Source organism: Ranitomeya variabilis, chromosome 2, assembly GCF_051348905.1.
Source record: "Ranitomeya variabilis isolate aRanVar5 chromosome 2, aRanVar5.hap1, whole genome shotgun sequence".
Taxonomy (NCBI): domain Eukaryota; kingdom Metazoa; phylum Chordata; class Amphibia; order Anura; family Dendrobatidae; genus Ranitomeya; species Ranitomeya variabilis.
In genome coordinates this window covers 77,820,313-77,843,108 of record NC_135233.1, presented here as the reverse complement: position 1 = coordinate 77,843,108, position 22,796 = coordinate 77,820,313, and the positions used below count along the sequence as shown (strand labels likewise).

The window sequence follows — 22,796 nt, the reverse complement described above, 5'->3', positions numbered from 1 at the left end:
AGAAAACTATTGTAAAACACTTTCAAAAGTCGTCAATTTTTCTAGCAACGTCAAGTTGCGCAATAATTTAGTGACTCTTGCAGTTTACATGCCAGGGTCGGAGCTGCGGAGGAGCCAAGGCGTGACTACAGCAAAATCAAATTAATCAATATTGATAGTTTTCTTTACTCCAGAGATGTTACTACAGTCCTTAACTAGAGTCACATTTCTGGTTGGGGAAACTGCGGTGCACACCACTGATAAATTGCGCTGAATACATTAAGAGGCGCACGGCAGTTAATGAATTTGGTGCATTTTATTCCTGCACACCCCTTAATAATACTGGCATACAAAACACCAGTCTCCATGAATTGGGGGCCCGTCTCCATCTTGTGTTCCCTGAGCTCTGTATGTGAGCCAAACCAAAAAGTGCACCAACAGCCTAAATTGTCCATTTTGTGTCCGATTATGTTCCTGTATATTATAGTAATATTTGGGGAAGATTTAACAAAACTGGGACAGGGGAAAATTAAAAAAGAGTCAATACAGCTCACTTCGAAAAAAAAGCAGATTTATGAAAACAGGAACTTATGTAAAGTAGAAAAATAGATTCCATTCTGGATTGGTGGCTCTCCAAAAACCTTTAGATTTTTGCCTGTTTTGATCTGCCTTGTTGTCCTATGGAATTCTCTGATTTTGTCCAAAACACCCACACACCATGTGAGGGTACCCTTATTTTCTCGGGGATAAAACATTTCTTTGCAAGAGTAGCGTGCTGAGAAGAGCAGGTACCACGCACTACGAGTAATTATCACCATATGCCCCAACTATTTAGGTGTCAGCATAATTTGAGTACAAATGTAACATATATGATGGCGTTTCATTTTGCAAAAAATTGGAAAGGCAGGCTTCTATTTTTTTTCTCCCACACAACTGCACACGATGTGTAACTTGTACAAAAGCCATAAGGCCGGTTTAATTATCTCTTTAAATACACTTATGTAAATCTTAGTTTGGATGGTAAATAGCGGCATCTGCTCACTGTCAGCGAGAACCGTCCAAGTCAATTTCGATTTCTTTCACAAACCAAGTGCACTTGTTTTATCCTTCTTAGTCCTCAGGGGGAGAATTGGGGTAACTGGAAACCACTTCACCGGTCAGATTTATGCATGACACATCAAATGCTTGTTTTGCTATTTTTGTATAGATAAAATTACCCTTTATACAGATGACATTATCCAGAGCTAAGCTATAAACAAATTTCTTAGCAAGCTGGAAGAATTTCTTTTTTATCTGGCAGGCATATGTGAAAAAAGCAGCTCTTCAGAATATATTCCCAAATACCTCACTTCATAAGTCACATTTATTTATATGACGGATGTAAAATGTCGGTAAAGTCTTGAGGTTTACAAGCGCACCTTAAATGAAAACGTGCAGTAGGATAAGTTTTTATTTTTTATTTTTGCTTTGTCAATAAAACGTGTGGTGCTGTGCCGTCCGTCACTGTAAAGTCCCACGTAGACTGGCCAATTTCTGGCCATAAATGAGCAAGTTAAGCGGCGCTCCGTTATCATCCCGTTGTCATTAATAATAGCGCAGGAATAAGACGTTTGCATTATTACACAGGCTCACGATCTTATCAATGCTCATTTCTGAATTACTATCCAGACTAAACAGCCCTTTAGACTCCATTCACACTTGTCAGATTTGACAGGCAAATTTCCGGGCAGTTGTTTGGTGTCACCACAGAAATAAATAACATGCTACTTATTCTGTGCAGGAAAAGCCTTGGTTTAGCCAACTGAGCAACAATGTGGTTACTGCTCACGAGGCAGAAATCCAAGCGCCACTTTTACGTCAAAATTCCCAACAGCATTCTGGCGCATTTTCTCTTGGAAATCTCTAAGTTTTTAATAGTGCACAATTTAAAGGAGCTGTCAGGGGCTAACATATTCATGATTTATCCTGATCATAGATCAATATCAGAAAGCTGATTACCTAGCACCCCCACCAATTATCTGCACCAACAAGGGGGCAGATGTAAACAATGTACAGAGCTAGAACAGCTGGGGTCTGTCCATTGTCTAAAGGGAACTTGTCACCAGGTTTTTCCCATATAACCTACAGTCAACCACCTTTCAGGCCTGGGTTACACATTCTGGAATACTGTAGTCTCCAAGTCTCTCTACAAAACAATAAAAAAGAGCTTTATTGTACTCCACTATGGGGCGATCGGGTCCCATAGGCATCACTGCTCTTCTTGGCACAGCACCTCCTCTTTTCCTGCGATCGCCATCCTCCTTCACTGCCTCGTGTGGATGAAGGGTCTTACGTCATCTACACAGTGTATCCCATTACGCTCCTGCGCAGGAGTACTACTCTCTGCCCTGTTGAGGGTAGAGCAAAGTACTGTCCTGAGCATAGGCGGGGAAAGGCCAAAGAACGCTTACCAGCAACGCCCATCACACCAAACCTCCCCGTAGGCAAGTATAATAAAAGTTTTTTTGTTTTGCAGGTCAGCTTGGAGACTTCTATACAGCATTCCAGAATGCTGTAACACAAGGCTGAAGGGTGGTGGCCATAGGTTATACGGGAAACAGGTGACAGGTTCCCTTTAATGGCCACTCCTGGGTATCTCTACTGATCTGATATACACTCACCGGCCACTTTATTAGGTACACCATGCTAGTAACGGGTTGGACCCCTTTTGCCTTCAGAACTGCCTCAATTCTTCGTGGCATAGATTCAACAAGGTGCTGGAAGCATTCCTCAGAGATTTTGGTCCATATTGACATGATGGCATCACACAGTTGCCGCAGATTTGTCGGCTGCACATCCCAAAGATGCTCCATACAAGGCAGGATGGATCCATGCTTTCATGTTGTTTACGCAAAATTCTGACCCTACCATCCAAATGTCGCAGCAGAAATCGAGACTCATCAGACCAAGCAACGTTTTTCCAATCTTCTACTGTCCAATTTCGATGAGCTTGTGCAAATTGTAGCCTCAGTTTCCTGTTCTTAGCTGAAAGGAGTGGTACCCGGTGTGGTCTTCTGCTGCTGTAGCCCATCTGCCTCAAAGTTCGACGCACTGTGCGTTCAGAGATGCTCTTAGGCCTACCTTGGTTGTAACGGGTGGCGATTTGAGTCACTGTTTCCTTTCTATCAGCTCGAACCAGTCTGCCCATTCTCCTCTGACCTCTGGCATCAACAAGGCATTTCCGCCCACAGAACTGCCGCTCACTGGATTTTTTTTCTTTTTCGGGCCATTCTCTGTAAACCCTAGAGATGGTTGTGCGTGAAAATCCCAGTAGATCAGCAGTTTCTGAAATACTCAGACCAGCCCTTCTGGCACCAACAACCATGCCATGTTCAAAGGCACTCAAATCACCTTTCTTCCCCATACTGATGCTCGGTTTGAACTGCAGGAGATTGTCTTGACCATGTCTACATGCCTAAATGCACTGAGTTGCCGCCATGTGATTGGCTGATTAGAAATTAAGTGTTAACAAGAAGTTGGACAGGTGTAACTAATAAAGTGGCCAGTGAGTGTATATGACTGGATAGGTTATCCATCTGTTAGCCCCGGACAACCTCTTTAACTCTAACAACTCGTACATTTTCCTTTATGAGCTATATACGTTGTAACAGTGGCTATGGGGGCAGGTAAGATGGAGGCCAGTGCTTAACAGCTTTACCAGTTTCCCTTTCCCAGTCATAGGGCCCATAGAGCACAAACACTCAACATACACTGTTGGCCTTGTGACTTGTCCACATGGATTTCCCCAGAATCTCTGCATCTTTTGATGTTATGTAATTAAATTTGTGGGATATTTAAAGTCTTTGCAATTTTACATTGAGGAACATTTTCTCAAATTGTTCCACAAATTTTAGATGCAATTCTGATTGGTAAACCTCTGACTTTCTGTGCTTCTGAGAGACTCTGCCTCTCTAGCGTACACTATATACACAGTCATGTGACTTGGTTGAAAATTGACCCTTCAGCTGTTTTTCATCCCACCTTTTTTTGAGATGTGTTGCTGCCATGAATTTCTAAATGAGTTAATTTGTTTTTAAAATATTGGTATAAGATTTCCAAATCAACAAATTATTTTTCCTTCTTCTTTTAACACTTCACACGCTGACCCAATTTTTTTGTAATTGGGGATTGTATACATTTTATATTGCCCTTACCAATAAATTTATTTTGCATAGACTCGAGCAAAGCTTGGTGTGCATCTTCAGCTTGTAACGCAATAGAACATTCCCTGGCCAATATGGTTCTTACCAGGTGCTCTCCACAACCTGCAAAACATAAAGGAAAATGATTGAAGTATATACAATCACAACATATTGGATGCATGTGTATATATATATATATATATATATATATATATATATATATATATATATATATATCTATATATATAATTGTCTAAGGGTTTTTCCGTCTGTCTGTCTGTCTGTCTTTCTGTCTGTCTGTCTGTCTGTCTGTCCTGGAAATCCCGCGTCTCTGATTGGTCGAGGCCGCCAGGCCTCGACCAATCAGAGACGGGCACAGCATGGCGACGATGATGTCATAAAGGTTGCCTCGACCAATCAGTGACGGGCACAGTCTGCCGTGAATTCGCCTCGACCAATCAGCGACGGGCACAGTATCGACGTAGATGTCATAATGGTTGCCATGGCGACGATGATGTCATAAAGGTTGCCTCGACCAATCAGCGACGGGCACAGTCTGCCGTGAATTCTGGAATCATCATTGTCCATATACTACGGGGACATGCATATTCTAGAATACCCGATGCATTAGAATCGGGCCACAGTCTAGTATATATATATATATATATATATATATATATATATATATATATATATACACACACACATGTATATACATACAGTACAGACCAAAAGTTTGGACACACCTCTTGAAGCTCATCAAGAGAATGCCAAGAGTGTGCAAAGCAATAATCAAAGCAAAAGGTGGCTACTTTGTAGAACCTAGAATATAAGACATATCTTCAATTTCACACTTTTTTGTTAAGTATATAATTCCACATGTGTTAATTCATAGTTTTGATGCCTTCAGTGTGAATTTACAATTTTCAGTCGTGAAAATACAGAAAAATATTTAAATGAGACGGTGTGTCCAAACTTTTGGTCTGTACTGTAACTCAACAAAGGGCAAACACATTCGCATTCATACTCATACATGCACTGTAATTTCCTTCTAAAAAGTCATCAAGGCAACCAGCACAACTGACTGACTGACTAGGGGGTAACAGCTATCTACAGATGGGTCCCTGAATGGTTTTTCGTTTTCTGGTGAAGAATTAATTTCCATACAAAGTGCCTTTCAAACAGCAACAAGGAGTGCACAATGTTTGGCTTTCACATGTGTCCCCCAGAAGTTGTATTTCATGGTAACTGTCCACAATACTGAGGAACATTCGCAAACAAAAAGATCATCATAAGTTTGGTTGCCTTTAACAATAGGTCACTTGATTTAAAATGAATCAAAAGGTAACAAAAAGGGATGATCAAACGTGCTCGTTGATACTGGAATATCACTCGAGTCTCTGGGTGCTCGGTGTGCATCAGTAGATGCTCGATTTCAAACTCGAATCACTGTCCCCACATGTTTGGCGCCTGTTACACAGCCAATAAACATGCAGGCATTGCCTGTAAGTCACTAATGTCGTAGCCGTCATAGTAGTGGCATTACTGTGATTGGCTGGCAGTGTGACATTATCAGGGGTTATAAAAGGACAGGTGCTGCCAGGCTAGGCACACCGACGCCATTGCACAGCTCTGTGACAGCTGTTATTGGAGGGAGAGAGTGCTTGTCTTTGCGTGTGTGTGCATAGATTAACGAATCAGAGTCCTGTAGTGTTGATACTGGTGCTGAAGCATCATATTAACAGTCCTTGTAAGGGTTACTTTTGTGCTTTGCTGTTTGTATCAGATACATTTTGCATTTAGCCTAGGGAGGGAGAGTGTTGTTGAAGGAGCAGGGAGAATAGCTTAATACAGTATTTTGGCAGGGATTAGGGCTTTGCAGTCTGTCGCTAAAAGTACAGCTTGGGCAGCTGAACACATTTCTAATTTTTCAATGAAAAAATTGACTATATTGTCATCCATAGAGTATTAGGTGCTTTGTGTTACATAACACTCCAAAAAAGTATTGAAACATTTTTCTGTATTCAGCTACTGATCCAAATACTATAACGTGTTCTGTGGTACATTTCGGTGTTATAGAATACTCCCAAAAAGTATTGAAACATTTTTCTGTATTCAATTACTCATCCATATAGTATTACTTGCTCTGTGGGTGACAAAGGCGACAGAATCAAGCGAGACACTTGAGGGAGTGACTGGAGGAATATCAGAGCCAGAGGAAGCAGGCACGATAGTGGATGTGGCCTCTGGTAGGGCACAGACTGCTTTCCCAGAACCGCCAAGGCCCAAACTCAAACTGCATGCTACACTGCTGGGGTTCTTGGGAACTGCGGACAGAAGTGTCAGGATCCAGGAACTGGTGAGCAGACTGCGGGGCCTAGGCTTGCAGGAAGAGACAAGGCGGTGAGCTAGAAACAAGGCTGGAAAAATGCTAGTGGGCCCTCTAGTCGCAAGGTACTGACAGTTGGCATCCCGGGGTGAAGGTCATTATGTACGACAGGCAGAGGAGATGTGGGTCAATTGAAGAGTTTAGGATGAGTCATCACATCTCTTTCAACCAGCGGGCAGTAGAGACGGAGCACTTGCATGGAAGGCTGCAAGATCTGACGGCTGGAACCAGGGTCACGTTCCTGAAAATGGAGGTACAACATTGCTGGCATGCAGTGTGTATGATCTGAGAAGGAAAGGAGCAGAAAGAACCCTTCTTGAGGAATGAACAGACATGGAAAAGGCATCTTGAGGTGGCTTGAGACAAGGCTACTACCACTCTTGAGAGATCGGACTGTACATAGAGTTCCCCACCTCCGATCCGGGAGCAGGTGACACAAGGGGCTGTCGCCCATTTCTACATGTCGGAAGCTTTGGCACTACCCAAAGACAGGTCACTTACAGCGCAGGCAGCTGGGAATCTATCTCTAGGAAGCAGATGAAGGCAGTCACCCCAGCCTCCCGAAGGAGAGTAGACACCTGAAGAGGATTACTATATTACCCTCCTTAAACTTTTTTCCTGGGTTCGCACTTTGTGCAAAGCCTTTATTAGTGTACGAGTACTGCAACTACACTGTTAAATTATTTGAATGAGGCTCCCCAGTTGTTTCCTTTCTGGGGTCTATAGATGACCCGCCTTATAATTTTTTACTGCCTTTGCACTTTCTGCAAAGCCTTTATAAGTGTACGAGTACAGCAACTAAAATTTCAAAATATTCAAGTTCAAAATTTTTTTATGGATTCAATTAGTCATTTATAGAGTTTAACGTCATTCTTGTTATATTACAGTGGTATGTAACACTCCAAAAAAGCATTGACTTTTTTTTCTGGATTTAATTACTCATGCATACAGTATTAGGTGCTTTGCGGTACATTACAGTAATATAGAACACTACAAAAAAGTATTAGAAATGTGTCTGTATACAATTATTCGGATAGAGCATTAGGTGCTTACTTTCACATTTCGGTGGTATACAAAACTCCAAAAAAAGCATTGAAAAATTTATCTGGATTCAATTACTAATCCATACAGTATTACGTGCTGTGTGTTAAATTTTGGTGGTATAACACACACAAAAAAAAAACAAAAAAACATTCCAAATTTTTGTATGGATTCAATTAATTATCCATACAGTTTAACACTGTTCTTGTTACATTATAGTATATAAAACAAAATAAAAACCTTCCAAAAATGCTTATTGTTTTTATTCAATTATTCATCCATAGTGTTTAATGTGCTTTTTTAAATATATGGTAGGTTCAAATTTTTAAAAACAGTCCCGTTTTAAATATTTTTGTTAAAAAAATTGACTATTGTCATATATATCGTAGAACTTGGTTTGTGTGCAATTTCATTGGTTTGAAAAAACAAAAACAAAATTGGACTGCTAAATTTCGTCCCTCGATGCCCAGCCACCCCTATTTCTCCCAATGTGGTATCCCCGCCTTGTACCAGCACGTGTAGAGGAACATCACCTGTGTCCTTACAAACATGGTTACTGAGATTTTTCACTTAACAATTGACATGTGGACAAGCGCTTGTGGACAGGGATGCAACATTTCACTGACGACACAGTGGGTGAACATTGTGAGGTCAGGGCAGAGTCCTACCCTGGCACTGCTACCGACACCGGTAATATTTATTTTATTGCTTATTCGTCAGACCAAAACCGTATAATTTACTGACTTTTATAGTTTAGAAAAAAAAAAAAAATGAATCATTGTGCCATGACCAACAGCTCCCCCAAAAGCATTATGATGTCCCCACACACAGTATGAATGTCCTTGGCTCCCCACACAGTATAATGAACCTCATACACAGTATGAAGTCCCTACAGCCGTCCCTCCAAAAAGTATGATACCAAACACAGTATGATGGACCCCACAAAGTATGATTGCCACAGAGTATGATTGATCACAAAGTATGATTGATCACAAAGTCCCACAGACAGTAAGATCCCCACCACATCTCCCCAAACAATATGATGGCGCCCACAGACTGTGGAAAGTATCACCCCACACATAGAATGAGAACATCAAAGCAGTATGCTCCCCTACAGCTCCCTATACCTATATACAGAATGATGACCCTTCACAGTATGATCCACCATAGCCCCTAACACAGCATGATGGCCATCACAGACCCCAAACAGAATGATGGCCCCTTAAGTCCCCTATACACAGTATAATGGTCCCTATGATATCCAACGCAGTGTGATCCCCCACAGCCCTCAAACAGATGATATCCCCACAGATCCTCAACATAATATAATAGCTTCCACAGCACCTCCAATACAGTATGATGCCGTACGGCACCGAAACATAGAATGATGACTCCCACCACAGCCCCAAAATAATGAACCTCACAGTCACCTAAACAAAGAATGATGACCCCACCAACAGTCGTAATACACAGAATGATGACCCAACATACACGACCACGAGTGAATGAAAAAAACAAAACAAAAAATAACTACTCACCTTACCTCCGTTCCCCAGAGTGCTGCTGTGGGCTTGGCTCTGAACACTTAGGCTTTACAGCAGGTACGATCTAATGACATCATAACGCCTGCTGCGGTGAGACAGTTGCACAGGCTGAATGGTGGAAGATGGAATTGATGGCTCCCTCTTCCATCATTATATTCTCTTGTATCAGAATGGAATTAATGCAAATACCGGTGAAATCAGGGCAGTGGTGAGGTGGGTAGCAGCGGCCCACTGCTTCCAGCCCTTCTGCTGTCCTAGTCCCTGAGCTGGACAGGAACAGCCAAAGGGCCAGGTGTAGACTACGGGCCATAGATTGACCAGGTCTGTCTGAGTAGCATTCTAAGCAGAGCTAACAGAGAATAATCTGTATGTATCACGTTCACATGAGATTCTAAACTCAAACAAAAAAATAAAGTCTTCATGTATAGCACTGATGTTCGGCATACAATTTTCATATTCAATTCAGGCAACATGATTCCATCTACTCTTTTTCAAAGTAGCATTTAAAGATTGTTATATGTAACCATATTATATACTAATTAAACTTCCACTGTTCTTGAAACTATAGAAGATGGAAACTAGGTATGTGCTGCCAAAAACAGGAGCTCTATCGAAAGATATTATCAGTAGTTTTAAACTCAAGATACAAATGATGATATAAATGTACATGACCCATAGCAGCTAAATATGGAACAAATCAATTATACAGTGAGTAAATAAAACCAGTGCACTACACAGGAGTGGTCTTTGCACGAGCTACCTGCTAAATATCCTGATGTAGGACAGATACAGCAGATTTGAACACTCCATAGAGGTGGCCTTTATGGAAGAGTGGGGAGAAAAAAGCCTTTACGTAGACACAAAAATTGTAAGGCTCGTTTTGAGCTTGCCAAAAGACACGTGGGAGACTTCCCAAATGTATGGAGGAAGTTGATGTGGTCAGGTGAGACCAAATGTGAACTTTTTGGCCATCAAGCTAAACACTATGTCTGACGCCAAACCAACACAACTCATCACCCCAAGAACACCATCCCAACAGTGAAACATAGTGGTAGTGGCAGCATCATGTTGTGGGGATGTTTTGGGGCAGCAGGGACAGGTAAAAAGGTCCGAGTTGAGAGGAAGATGCATGGTGCAAAATACAGGGATATTCATGAGGGAAACCTGTTTCAGTCTGTCAGTGATTTGAGACTGGGATGGAAGTTCGCATTCTAAAAAGACAATGATCCAAAGCATACTGCTAAAGCAACATTCGAATGGTTTAAGGGGAAATGTTTAAGTGTTTTGTAGTAGCCTAGTCAAAGCCCAGACTTTAATCCAATTGAGAATCTGTGGCCAGATGTGACGCTGAGTCACTTCTCACGGCCAAGTTGTTAGTCAGTATGGTCAAGGAGTGCAAGGTCAGAAGCCAGGAGGGTACGTCATAAACAGAAGGAAGAGACAAATGCATTGTCAGGTAACGTACAGAGGTCAGAATAACAAGAGGATAGCGGATCAGAGCACAAGGGGTTAAGGGTGGTTTCACACTTGTGTTGGGCAGAGCTGTGGTGGGCTGCGTAGTTCCTCCGTTAAGCCCTGCCCACTGCCGTACCTCTTTACAATACAACAAAATGCAATGTTGCGTTCAGCGCAGCGTCAAAACGACATATGCGGAAGCATCCACATACATTCACATGGCCTGTGTACCCAATGTTAAAGATAGGTACGCAGGATGCTTGCTAACGTAGGAGGAACTAAATGGAAGAGGTATGGCAGTGGGCGGGGCTTAACTGAGGAACTATGCAGCCCTCCACAGCTCTGCCCAACGCAAGTGTGAAACCAGCCTAAACAGACGGATGGTCAGAATGAGGTCCAAGGTCAGGCAAAGAGAGATCTTCAAACAGAAGGCAAAGCATAGATAGACAAACCACACAGTAGCTAAGTTTAAGTCTGGCAGAGGTCTGAGGGAAACAGCCCAGTTAAGCAGTCTGGCAATCACCTGGGACAATGAACACTTGGAGACAGCCAAAGCCTCCCAGACAGATTCCCTTTAAGGAATGGGCAAAAATACCAGTGGCAAGATGTGGAAAGCTCATAGAGACTTATCCAAAGCGACTTGCAGCTGTTATTGCCGTAAAAGGAGGCTCTACAAAGTACTGACTTTAGGGGGGTGAATAGTTATGCACATTGACATTTTCAGTTATTTTGTGCTATTTGTTTTTTGCTTCACAATACAAATAAAAAAAAAATGTTCACAATTGTACGCATGTTCTTTACATGAACTAATGCAAACCCTAAAAAACACATTCCAGGTTGTGGGTTAAGAAAACAAGGGAAAACAACAACAGCAAGGGGTTGAATACTTTCCCAAGCCACTGTATGTTCATTTCAATGGTGGTTGATGAGGTTGAAGTCAAGAATGTATGTGGGGCGTCACACTCTTCTACACTAAACTCACGCACCCATGCTATGCTGGCAGAAAAAAAAAAAAGAGCCTTCCTCAAACTGTCTCTCAAAGCCGATAGCATATAATTGTCCAAAATGTCTTAGTGTGCCGAAGCATTAAGCTTTTATGTCACAGTACAAGGAGCCTACGCTAACCCTGAAAAACAACTCCACCATACTTTACAGTTGGCACACATCAGGCAGGTAACGTTCTCCTGCCATTCACTAAACCCAGACTCTTCCACCAGATGCCAGACAGAAATATATTACTCCACAGAACATATTTTCACTTCGAGTCTAGTACAGTATTTCTTTACACCACTTCATGCAAACTTGAAGGGGAAAGTGGATGTAAATCCACGCTGCCAAAGGTCCAACATGCGATAGGAGACCAAACAGTTGAAATGCGGTCTTTATTTGTCAACGTGTTTCAAAGTATTCATACTTCTTCATCAGGACAAACCACAATGATGGAGTACAGCCAGCGGCGTAACGACCACGGTTGCTGTTGTGACCAGGCCTGGCGGGTAAGAGCCAGGGCTCACCGATGCCAGCAAAAGCTGTAACTGTATGTGCGCCACTATACATGCATTATATTTTATAGGATGACTATGGGAGTGCATTATACTACTATGGATGACTATGGGGGTGTATTATACTTTATAGGATGACTGGGGTGTATTATACTTTATAGGATGACTATGGGAGTGCATTATACTACTATGGATGACTATGGGGGTGTATTATACTTTATAGGATGACTGGGGTGTATTATACTATTATGGATGACTATGGGTTGCAATATACTTTATAGGATGACTGGGGTGTACTATACTACTATGGGTAGCTATGGGAGTGCATTACACAATGGATGATTATGGGAGTGCATTATACTACTATGGATGATTATGGGGGTGCATTATACTACAATGGATGACTATGGGGTGCATTATACTACTATGGATGACTATGGGGGTGCATTATACTACTATGGATGATTATGGGGGTGCAGTATACTACTATGGATGATTATGGGGTGCATTATAATACTATGGATGACTATGGGGGTGCATTATACTACTATGGATGATTATGGGGTGCATTATACTACAATGGATGACTATAGGAGTGCATTACACTACTATGAATGATTATGGGGGTGCATTATACTACTATGGATGATTATGGGGTGCATTATACTACTATGGATGATTATGGGGTGCATTATACTACTATGGATGACTATGGGGGTGATTATACTTTATACGATGACTACGGGCTGTGCATTATACTACTATGGATGATTATGGGGTGCATTATACTTTATAGATGTCTATGGGCTGTGCATTATACTTTTGTCACGGGGATACAAGGAGGGCGAGAGGTAATAACCCGGGCCCCTTGACTGGGGATGAAACGCAGACGAATGAGACAACTTGATCCCCAGCCGTGAGCAAAATGCTTTCCAAAATTTTGCTACAAACTGAGTACCCCTATCTGACACGATGTCAGACGGAACTCCATGAAGCCTGACCACCTCCTGCACAAACACCTGAGCAAGAGTCTTAGCGTTAGGTAAAGAAGGCAAAGACACAAAGTGCGACATTTTTGAAAACCGATCCACAATCACCAAAATGACCGTGTTCCCAGCTGAGGGAGGCAAATCCGTGATGAAATCCATGGAGATTTCCGTCCATGGCTTACTAGGTACCTCAAGAGGAAGTAGTGTGCCAACAGGACGGGAGCGGGGCGTCTTCGCCCTAGCGCACGTGGTGCAAGCTGACACATATGAGACCACGTCCTGTCAGATTTTGGGCCACCAAAACCGACGTGACACAAACTCCAAAGTACCTCTAACCCCTGGGTGGCCAGCCAGGACAGTATCATGATGCTCCGCCAACACCTTTAAGCGGAGATGAAGCGGTACAAAAGATTTGTTGATGGGAAGCTCAGATGGTACCTCCTCCTGAGCCTCGGCAATCTCAGCCTCAACCTTGGTAGTGAGGGCTGAAACAACAACACCCTTTTGGAGAATGGGTACTGGGTCTTCCCGAGGTTCTCCCCCCGGAAAACACCTGGACAGAGCATCCGCCTTAGTGTTTTTAGACCCTGGTCTGTAAGTGACAACAAAGTTGAACCGCGTGAAAAACAATGCCCAGCGAGCCTGCCTGGGAGACAGACGCTTGGCAGACTCCAAATACAGCAGATTCTTATGATCGGTAATAACCGTAACCTGATGTACCGACCCCTCCAAGAAGTGTCGCCATTCCTCAAAGGCCAACTTAATAGCCAACAACTCCCTGTTGCCGATATCGTAGTTACGTTCAGCGGACGACAGTTTTTTGGAGAAATAGGCGCACGGACGCAAACCACTCAAGGATGAGCCTTGAGATAGTACCGCCCCCACACTAACCTCAGACGCATCGACTTCCACGACAAAGGGTTTAGATACGTCTGGCTGCACAAGAATGGGGGCTGAAACAAAACTGTTCTTGAGAAATTCAAATGCGCGAACAGCCGCCTCAGGCCAAACGGAGAAATTGGTACCCTTTTTAGTCATGTCAGTTAGCGGTTTAGCAATGATAGAAAAATCCTTGATAAATTTCCTATAGCAGTTAGAAAACCCAAGGAACCGCTGAAGTGCTTTCAGGTTATCAGGACGTTCCCAATGCAGCACCTCTTGCACCTTAGCGGCGTCCATTTTAAAACCAGAAGCAGACACAATATAACCCAAGAACGGCAACTCTTGAGCAAAAAATACACATTTCTCAAGTTTAGCATACAGCTTATTCTCTCTGAGAAGCTGTAACACCTGCCTGACATGATCTAAATGAGCATCACGGTCGCAAGAATATATGAGGATGTCATCTAGGTACACGATAACGAATTTCCCCAAAACATGCGAGAACACATCATTGATGAAATGTTGGAACACTGCAGGTGCGTTAGTTAACCCAAAAGGCATCACCAAATTTTCAAAATGACCCTCAGGGGTATTAAAAGCCGTCTTCCACTCATCACCTTGACGGACTCTTATGAGGTTGTACGCCCCCTGAGGTCAAGCTTGGTAAACCACTTAGCACCTGCCACCTGGTTGAACAAGTCAAGTATCAGTGGCATAGGGTATGGATCACGAACCGTAATCTGGTTCAACTCCCTGAAATCCAAACATGGGCGTAATCCGCCACCTTTCTTCTTCTCGAAGAAGAACCCTGCTGCCACCGGAGAGGATGACGGCCTGATGTGCCCTTTGCTCAAACTTTCAGAAATGTAATCCTTGAGCGCTTGTCTCTCTGGACCGGAGATGTTGAACATCCTTGCTTTAGGCAACTTGGCCCCTGGTTTAAACCTGATACAACAGTCATAGGAGCGGTGTGGCGGCAACTCTGAACAACCCTTCTCAGAGAACACATCCGCATAATCCTGAAGTGACTCAGGAACGCTTGAAGTCACAGCGGACACACATGTGGCCAGGCAATTCTCCTGACAAAAATCACTCCACTGGATTATATCCTGAGTTTTCCAGTCAATCACCGGGTTGTGTGTAGACAACCATGGAAAACCCAGAACCAATTGTGCCGGAAGACTCTTGAGCACCTTACATGTGACCTGCTCGAAATGAAGAACCCCAATGTGGAGTTTAACCTCAGCCACGAACTCAGTAATCTCCCCCTGTGGAAGAGGAGCAGAATTGATGGTGACCACACGGATAGGATGAGGCAGTTTTTCAATCTTAAAACCAGCAGTGCGCGCAAACTCCTCATCAATGAGATTTGTGGCGGAACCACTATCCACAAAAATAGTGATTGGTATCTCTCTGCCAGCGACAACAACTTTGGCAGGGAGCATGCACTGAGAAATCATCATGGAGGATATACATAAGCTCAGATTGGACTCCTCCACACCCTCTGAGCTCAGAAGTTTTCCGCCGTTGCGTTTTTCTTTAACAGCAGAGGACAGATATTAATAAAATGACCAGTTTTACCGCAGAAAAAACAGGCTCCCTGCTTCCTGAATACAGGGGTACGATTCTTAACATGTGACACCCCTGCGATTTGCATAGATTCCGTGGGCTCACCTGCAGCAACCTCACGTGAACCTAAACCTTCACCCACAGGCGGCGTCTCATGATTCCCCTGACGCAAACGGCGATCAATGCAGACAACAAGACTCATAGCGGAATCTAGTGAAGCAGGAGTCTCGTACATCAGGAGGGCTTTTTTAACCCTATTAGAAACTCCATGAATAAAGTGACTCCGCAATGCTGGCTCATTCCACTGAGTGTCAACCGCCCAGCGGCGAAATTCAGAACAGTAATCCTCTGCAACACGCTCCCCCTGGCAAATAGTGCATAACTTAGATTCTGCTAGAGCCATTCTGTCTGGATCATCGTAAATGTGTCCTAGAGCAGAAAAGAAACCCTCCACTGAGTCAAATGCAGCAGAATCAGACGGCAACGAAAATGCCCATGCTTGGGGATCCCCGCTTAATAATGACAACACCAGGCCCACACGTTGAGCCTCATTACCAGAGGAGATCGGGCGCATACGGAAATACAGTTTGCAAGCTTCACGAAAAGAAACAAATTTACTGCGTTCCCCAGCAAATTTTTCAGGCAAAGGAAACTTGGGCTCATTAACTCCTCCTGTCGCTCCAGCCTGTATATTAGATACTGCTAGTCCCTGTTGCTGCACTGCTCCCCTCAACTCAGTGACCTGTAGGGACAGCGCCTCCAACTGGCGGGTTATGGAAGTCATGGGATCCATGACAAAACACAAAGAAGAAAAAAAAAAAAAAGGAACCTTTTTTTTTTTTTTGTTAGTCCGATTATAATGTCACGGGGATACAAGGAGGGCGAGAGCTAATAACCCGGGCCCCTGCAATTTCCCTCAGACTAGGGTAACCCTGTCTGACCCTCTACCTGAAGTTTACTCTGATGGTGTGCATGTTCAGGCCTCCACCCTCACCCTGACTCCTGATTCAGCCCTAGACTGAACACCACCGCCCACCACCCAGTGAATGCAATAGACCAATACCCACAATTATAACAAACAAGGATAAAGGAAAATATACACCACGCCGCAGTCAATCAGGAATACACTATAAAGGTGGAGGGCAAAATAAATACAAATATAGGAAGGAGTAAATAAGAAAAAGGAAAATACACCACCAGCAACGATTCTCCAACAACCAGCTCTCCACTCCGGACCGAGATAACTACGGATAAGACAGAAGCTATAATCGGCGACGCCCAAAGATCAGGAGAACCATTTAAAGGAAATGGGCATGGCCCAGCTTCCAATCCGAGGATCAGATAAATTAACCCCGGAGCAGCCAGACGAAAACTAGCCGACGCCAATGAGCAAACAGTGGTCAAACGCGGAATTACCGCTGTCTGTCAGACGACCTGGTCTGAACAGTGTCCGACATGACAACTTTATGCACGACTATAGGGGTGCATTACACTACTATGTATAACTATGGGCTGTGCATTATACTTTCTGGATAACTATGAACTGTGCATTATACTTTATGGAAGATTATGGGCTGTGCATTATATTACATGGATGACTATGAGCTGTGCATTATACTTTATGAATGACTATGGACTGTGCCTTATACTGTATGGAAGATTTTGCGCTGTGCATTATACTAAATGGATGACTATGGGCTGTGCAGTATACTACATGGAGGACTATGGGCTGTGCAGTATATTACATGGAGGACAATGGGGAGTGCATTATACTTCATCTATGGAGACCCATGACTTCTATGTACGCCCCTGGTGAGTATAATGATTTTTTTTCTGCTATACATTAAAAAACAATGGCAGAATGGGGGACATATACCAGGATGATATATATATATATATATATATATATATATATATATATATATATACCAGGATGGGGCCAGAATAAGGCTCTTTAGAGATCAGCAGCTTTTGTGTTGTAGATTTAAAAAAAATAATAATTTATTAACCCCTTTCTGACCTCGGACAGGATAGTACGTCCGAGGTCTGATCCCCCTCTTTGATGCAGGGCTCCGGCGGTGATCCCGCATCAAAGCCGGGACATGTCAGCTGTTTTGAACAGCTGACATGTGCCCGCAATAGAGTCGGGTGAAATCGCGATTCACCCGGTGCTATTAAGTAGTTAAATGCCTCTGTCAAACTCTGACAGCGGCATTTAACCGGCGCTTCCGGCCATTCGGGCTGGAAATGAGCGCATCGCCGACCCCCGTCACATAATCGGGGGTCAGCGATGCTTCTGCATAGTAACCATAGAGATCCTTGAGACCTCTATGGTTACTGATCCCGGCTAGCTGTGCGCGCCACCCTGTGGTCGGCGCTCATAGCACACCTGCATTTCTGCTGCATAGTAGCGATCTGATGAGTGGTGCCAGCTTCTAGCCTTATTTGGAGGCTATTGAAGCGTGGCAAAAGTAAAAAAAATAAAAGTTAAAAAAAGTGAAAAAAATAAAAAAAATATATAAAAGTTTAAATTACCCCCCTTTCGCCCCATTCAAAATAAATCAGTAAAAAAAAAAAAAAAATCAAACCTACACATATTTGATATCGCCGCGTTCAGAATCGCCCGATCTATCAATAAAAAAAAGCATTAACCTGATCGCTAAACGGCGTAGTGTGAAAAAAATTTGAAACGCCAGAATTACGTTTTTTTAGTCGCTGCGACATTGCATTAAAATGCAATAACGGGCAATCAAAAGAACGTATCTGCACCAAAATAGTATCATTAAAAACAACAGCTCGGCACGCAAAAAATAAGCCCTCAACCGACCCCAGATCATGAAAAATGGAGACACTACGGGTATCGGAAAATGGCGCAACTTATTTTTTTTTTTAGCAAAGTTTGGAATTTTTTTTCACCACCTAGATAAAAAATAACCTAGACATATTTGGTGTCTATGAACTCGTAATGACCTGGAGAATCATAGTGGCATGGTCAGTTTTAGCATTTAGTTAACCTAGCATAGCAAAAAAAGCCAAACAAAAAACAAGTGTGGGATTGCCCTTTTTTTTGCAATTTCACCGCACTTGGAATATTTTTCCCGTTTTCAAGTACACGACATGGTAAAACCAATGATGTCGTTCAAAAGTACAACTTGTTTCGCAAAAAAAAAGCCCTCACATGGCCATATTGACGGAAAAATAAAAATATTATGGCTCTGGGAAGGAGGGGAGCGAAAAACAAACACGGAAAAACGGAAAATCCCAAGGTCATGAAGGGGTTAACAGGAAGTTATCATTGTTGGCCATTCAAGAGGCATGTTTGTTCTGGAATTTTTATCAAAGGGGACCGGTTATTAGGTTCATGCTGCCAACTCAAGGGCAGTCTGTCATTCTCCCTGCACCCAGACTCATCGCCTCGTGCTTGGCTTGTAACTAAATGGGGCAGATTTACTACTATTATTTAACAATCAGATAGCAATAAAAAACAAAAGAAAACCTGACCAGCACCTCCATATACTGTGAACAGGTGCAAGCTGCAATGACATACAAAAAAGGGACACAGCAGCATTCTGTAAGGACAAAGATATATGGAAACACGAGCGCTAAACTACAATGTTGCTGAGTAAAATGTACTTATAAAAAAAAGTACTTGCAAAAATGAACGTTGTTAGCACATAAATTAGCCAATTCATGGATGCCCATCAACCAAGGCAAGGTGACGACCTTCTGATGGCTCCTATCATCCTAAACATGTACTTTTTTTTGGAAGTACATTTTATTCAGCAACAATGTAGTTTAGGCTTCAGTCTGATGCAAAATATATTAACAACTTGCATATGTTACTAAAGAAAGCAGATATAGCCATAATTTTTCTTTACCTGGGCAATCCCTTTAAAGTCAATGACTTGCGGTGATCTCCAATTTTGAAATATGAAAAAAAAATCTGTTAAAGGATGGAGAGGTCAGGAAATGGTCATGCTGCATAAAATTTAAAAAAAGGGGGGAAAACTTAATTTTCTACAAACATAATACTCTATTTTTTAGCTATCCAAAAAATAAGAGGAGTTAAAAACTGAAAATTTTACAATAATAAGTCCGAACAATCAAATAATGCTTTAAAGTCCAAAAATCACAAGTCATAGGTGGTGCTAAAGTAAGTATAAGGGGGAAAACCCTAAACCCTACTACATTGTGATTTAATCTGTAAACCAGACAGTCTGATCTATAATTATTGCTGCAAGTCTCTAGCCTATCTACATTAGGCCCCTGCATTTATGGCCTCCCAATCTAGTAATGTCAGAAATAGTTAAAACCACATTATAGGAATCCTAAAGCATAACATTTCAACCACCACTCATTTAGGTTCAGCCTAAAAGAGCCACAACAAAAGAAAGAATCCTCCAATATTCATTTTGAAAATAACAATGGAAAACATGCAAATGTAACAATGCAAGATGGTCCTGCCAGATACTGGAAGTACCATCGGTCTTCAGCCATACGAATAATCAAGTGATGGTTGGGAAGTGGCTACAGAACAGAAAACTCCTCTTGTGGAGTAAGGTCTACTTGCAGCATGTCTTGCAGAAATTATTGTAGTGCTCCTTCTTTTGAAGGACTCTGCTTTCAACTCAGGAAATTAGAAACAGGAGTGCCAGAGGGCATACACATCCAAGGCTGTACACTGGAACACACACGTTTTCAATTACGGAACATGAAAGAAACTTCTGATGAACGAAAGAAATGAAATCCAGCCTTATTTCTGGGAGCCATATGCCGAATACTTTGAAAACTCGACATCAACTCCAAACTGGGTCTTGCTTACTCCTGAGTCAGGTTATGCTACACAATATAGGCCTGGATTTCCCCACAGCCATCACTACCGATCGAGAACACAAATACGGCAGAAAAATCTTACTTAGTCAGCAACTTTCAGCTGAAGTTTTCATATTTATTTTATGTACTTTGAAATCTTAATGGATCGAAAAATAATAACTAAATAGGGTCCGACTTCGCAACCGATGCACCTAAAAAAATATGAATCAACCTTGCAAATACCGTATGTTGGATCAAAAAAAGTCTACACACACCTGTTAAAATGCAAGGGTTATGTCATGCAAAAAAAAATCATACCAAATAGAATCGTTTCAGAACGTTTTCCACCTTTAATGTCAGCCATAATCTGTAAAATTCTACTGAAAAATAAACAAAGCTTTTTGGGTGTAAATAGAAAAATAAAGAATTAAAATAATGTGGTTGCATAAGTGTGCATATCCATAAACTAATACTTTTGTTGGAGTAACTTTTTATCATTATTATTTATTTATATAGCACCATTAATTCCATCGTGCTGTACATGAGAAAGGGGTTACATACAGGGTTATAGATATCGTTTACAGTAAACAAATTTACAATGACAGACTGGTACAGAGGGGAGAGGACCCTGTCCTTGCGGACTTACATTCTACGGGATAATGGTGAAGAGACAGAAGGTCGGGGGTGCAGCAGCTCTGGTGGTGGTGACGGGGCATCTCACGTGGTGGCGAGTCAGCAGAATGGTTATTGCAGGCTGTAGGCTTTCCTGAAGAGATGGGTTTTCAGGTCCTGTCTGAAGGATCCGTGGGTGGTGGATAATCGGACGTGTTGAGGCGTGGAATTCCAGAGGATGGGAAATATTCAGGAGAAATCTTGGAGGCAGTTGTGTGAGGAATAGTGATGAGCGAGTGTACTCGTTGCTCGGGTTTTCCCGAGCACGCTCGGGTGACCTCCGAGTATTTGTTAGTGTTCGGAGATTAACTTTTGATTGCGGCAGCTGAATGATTTACAGCTACTAGACAGCTTGATTACATGTGAGGATTCCCTAGAAACCAGGCAACCCCCACATATACTCAGCCTGGCTAATAGCTGTAAATCATTCAGCTGAGGAAATGAAAACTTAATCTCTGAACACTAACAAATACTCGGAGGTCACCCGAGCGTGCTCGGGAAAACCCGAGCAACGCGTACACTTGCTCATCACTAGTGAGGAAAGAATAAGTGTGGAGGAGAGTAGGAGGTCTTGGGAGGATCAAAGATTGCGTGAGGGAAGATATTGGGATATTAGTTCAGAGATATAGGGAGGGGACAGGTTGTGGATGGCTTTGTAGATCAGTTTTAGTAGTCTGAACTGGATTCGTTGGGGAATTGGGAGCCAGTGAAGGGACTTGCAGGAGGGAGAAACAGGGGAGTAGCGAGGAGAGAGGTGGATTAGCCAGGCAGCAGCTTTGAGGACAGACTGGAGTGGGGCAAGAGAGTTAGCGGGGAGGCCACAGAGGAGAGTGTTGCAGTAATCGAAGCAGGAGATGATGAGGGCATGCACAAGAGTTTTAGTAGATTGAGGGCTGAGGAAGGGATGGATTCTGGCAATATTTTTGAGTTGGAGGCGACAGGAGGTGGCAAGAGTTTGGACGTGCAGTTTGAAGGACAGGGCAGAGTCGAGTGTTACTCCGAAGTAGCGGATTACAGGTGTGGGAGACAGTGTGATGCCGTTTACCATATTAGGATCAGGTAGAGGAAATACGCGAGATGGAGGAAAGATGAAACTTGTTATGATAGCATTGTCTGTTTGAGTAGGATTTTATCAACACCTACAATTGGCCCACTGTTAGTAGTAGGGCTCCATATCTGACAAATTGTGAGGGCATCTCCTGTGTATGGCACTCTTCATTTTGCCCACAGAATTTCAATTGGATTCAGGTCTGGGCTCAGGTTGAGCTATTACAAAACTAATCATCTTCTGGCAAAGCTATTTTTTGTGCTGATTTGGAGATATCCTTATGGTCGTTGTCAGGCAGAAAGGTGAAATTCCTTTTTACCTTCCACTTTTTAGCAGAAGACTAAAGGTTCTATTGCAAAATTGATTCATATTTAGAAATGTTCATCATTCCCTCCACCTTGACTAAAAAGCCCCAGTTACATCTGCCTCCACCATGTTTAACTGTGGTTCTTTGGTGCTCTTTACGTAATGACCAGTGTTTGTTTTGCACCAAACACCCCTTTTGGAAATATGGCCAAAAAGTTCCTATGTCTCATCAGGCCAGTGTACACGTTTTCCCACTTGCTTTTGTCAGAATTTATGTACATTTTATCAAAACAAAGGTGGTCTTGAATGTTTTTTTTTAGAAAAGGCTTTGAGGTTACCACTTATCTTACAGGCCAGACATGTGAAAAATACGGAAGTGTTCTCACGTACAGTAAACAACAAGTACTTGCCAGAAATTCCAGAACCT

The 22,796-nt window shown here is 42.6% G+C and overlaps 1 protein-coding gene across 4 annotated transcripts in view; it reads right to left on the bottom strand.

Annotated features, from left to right (window-relative positions):
• Positions 1-22,796, bottom strand: part of TASP1 (taspase 1) — a 224,660-nt gene that overhangs the window by 41,015 nt on the left and 160,849 nt on the right. For all 4 annotated transcript variants that reach the window (XM_077282571.1, XM_077282568.1, XM_077282569.1 and 1 more), the window contains one exon: positions 4,173-4,283. In XM_077282571.1, coding sequence (XP_077138686.1) covers positions 4,173-4,283 — 111 coding nt within the window. The remainder of the gene's footprint in view (positions 1-4,172; positions 4,284-22,796) is intronic.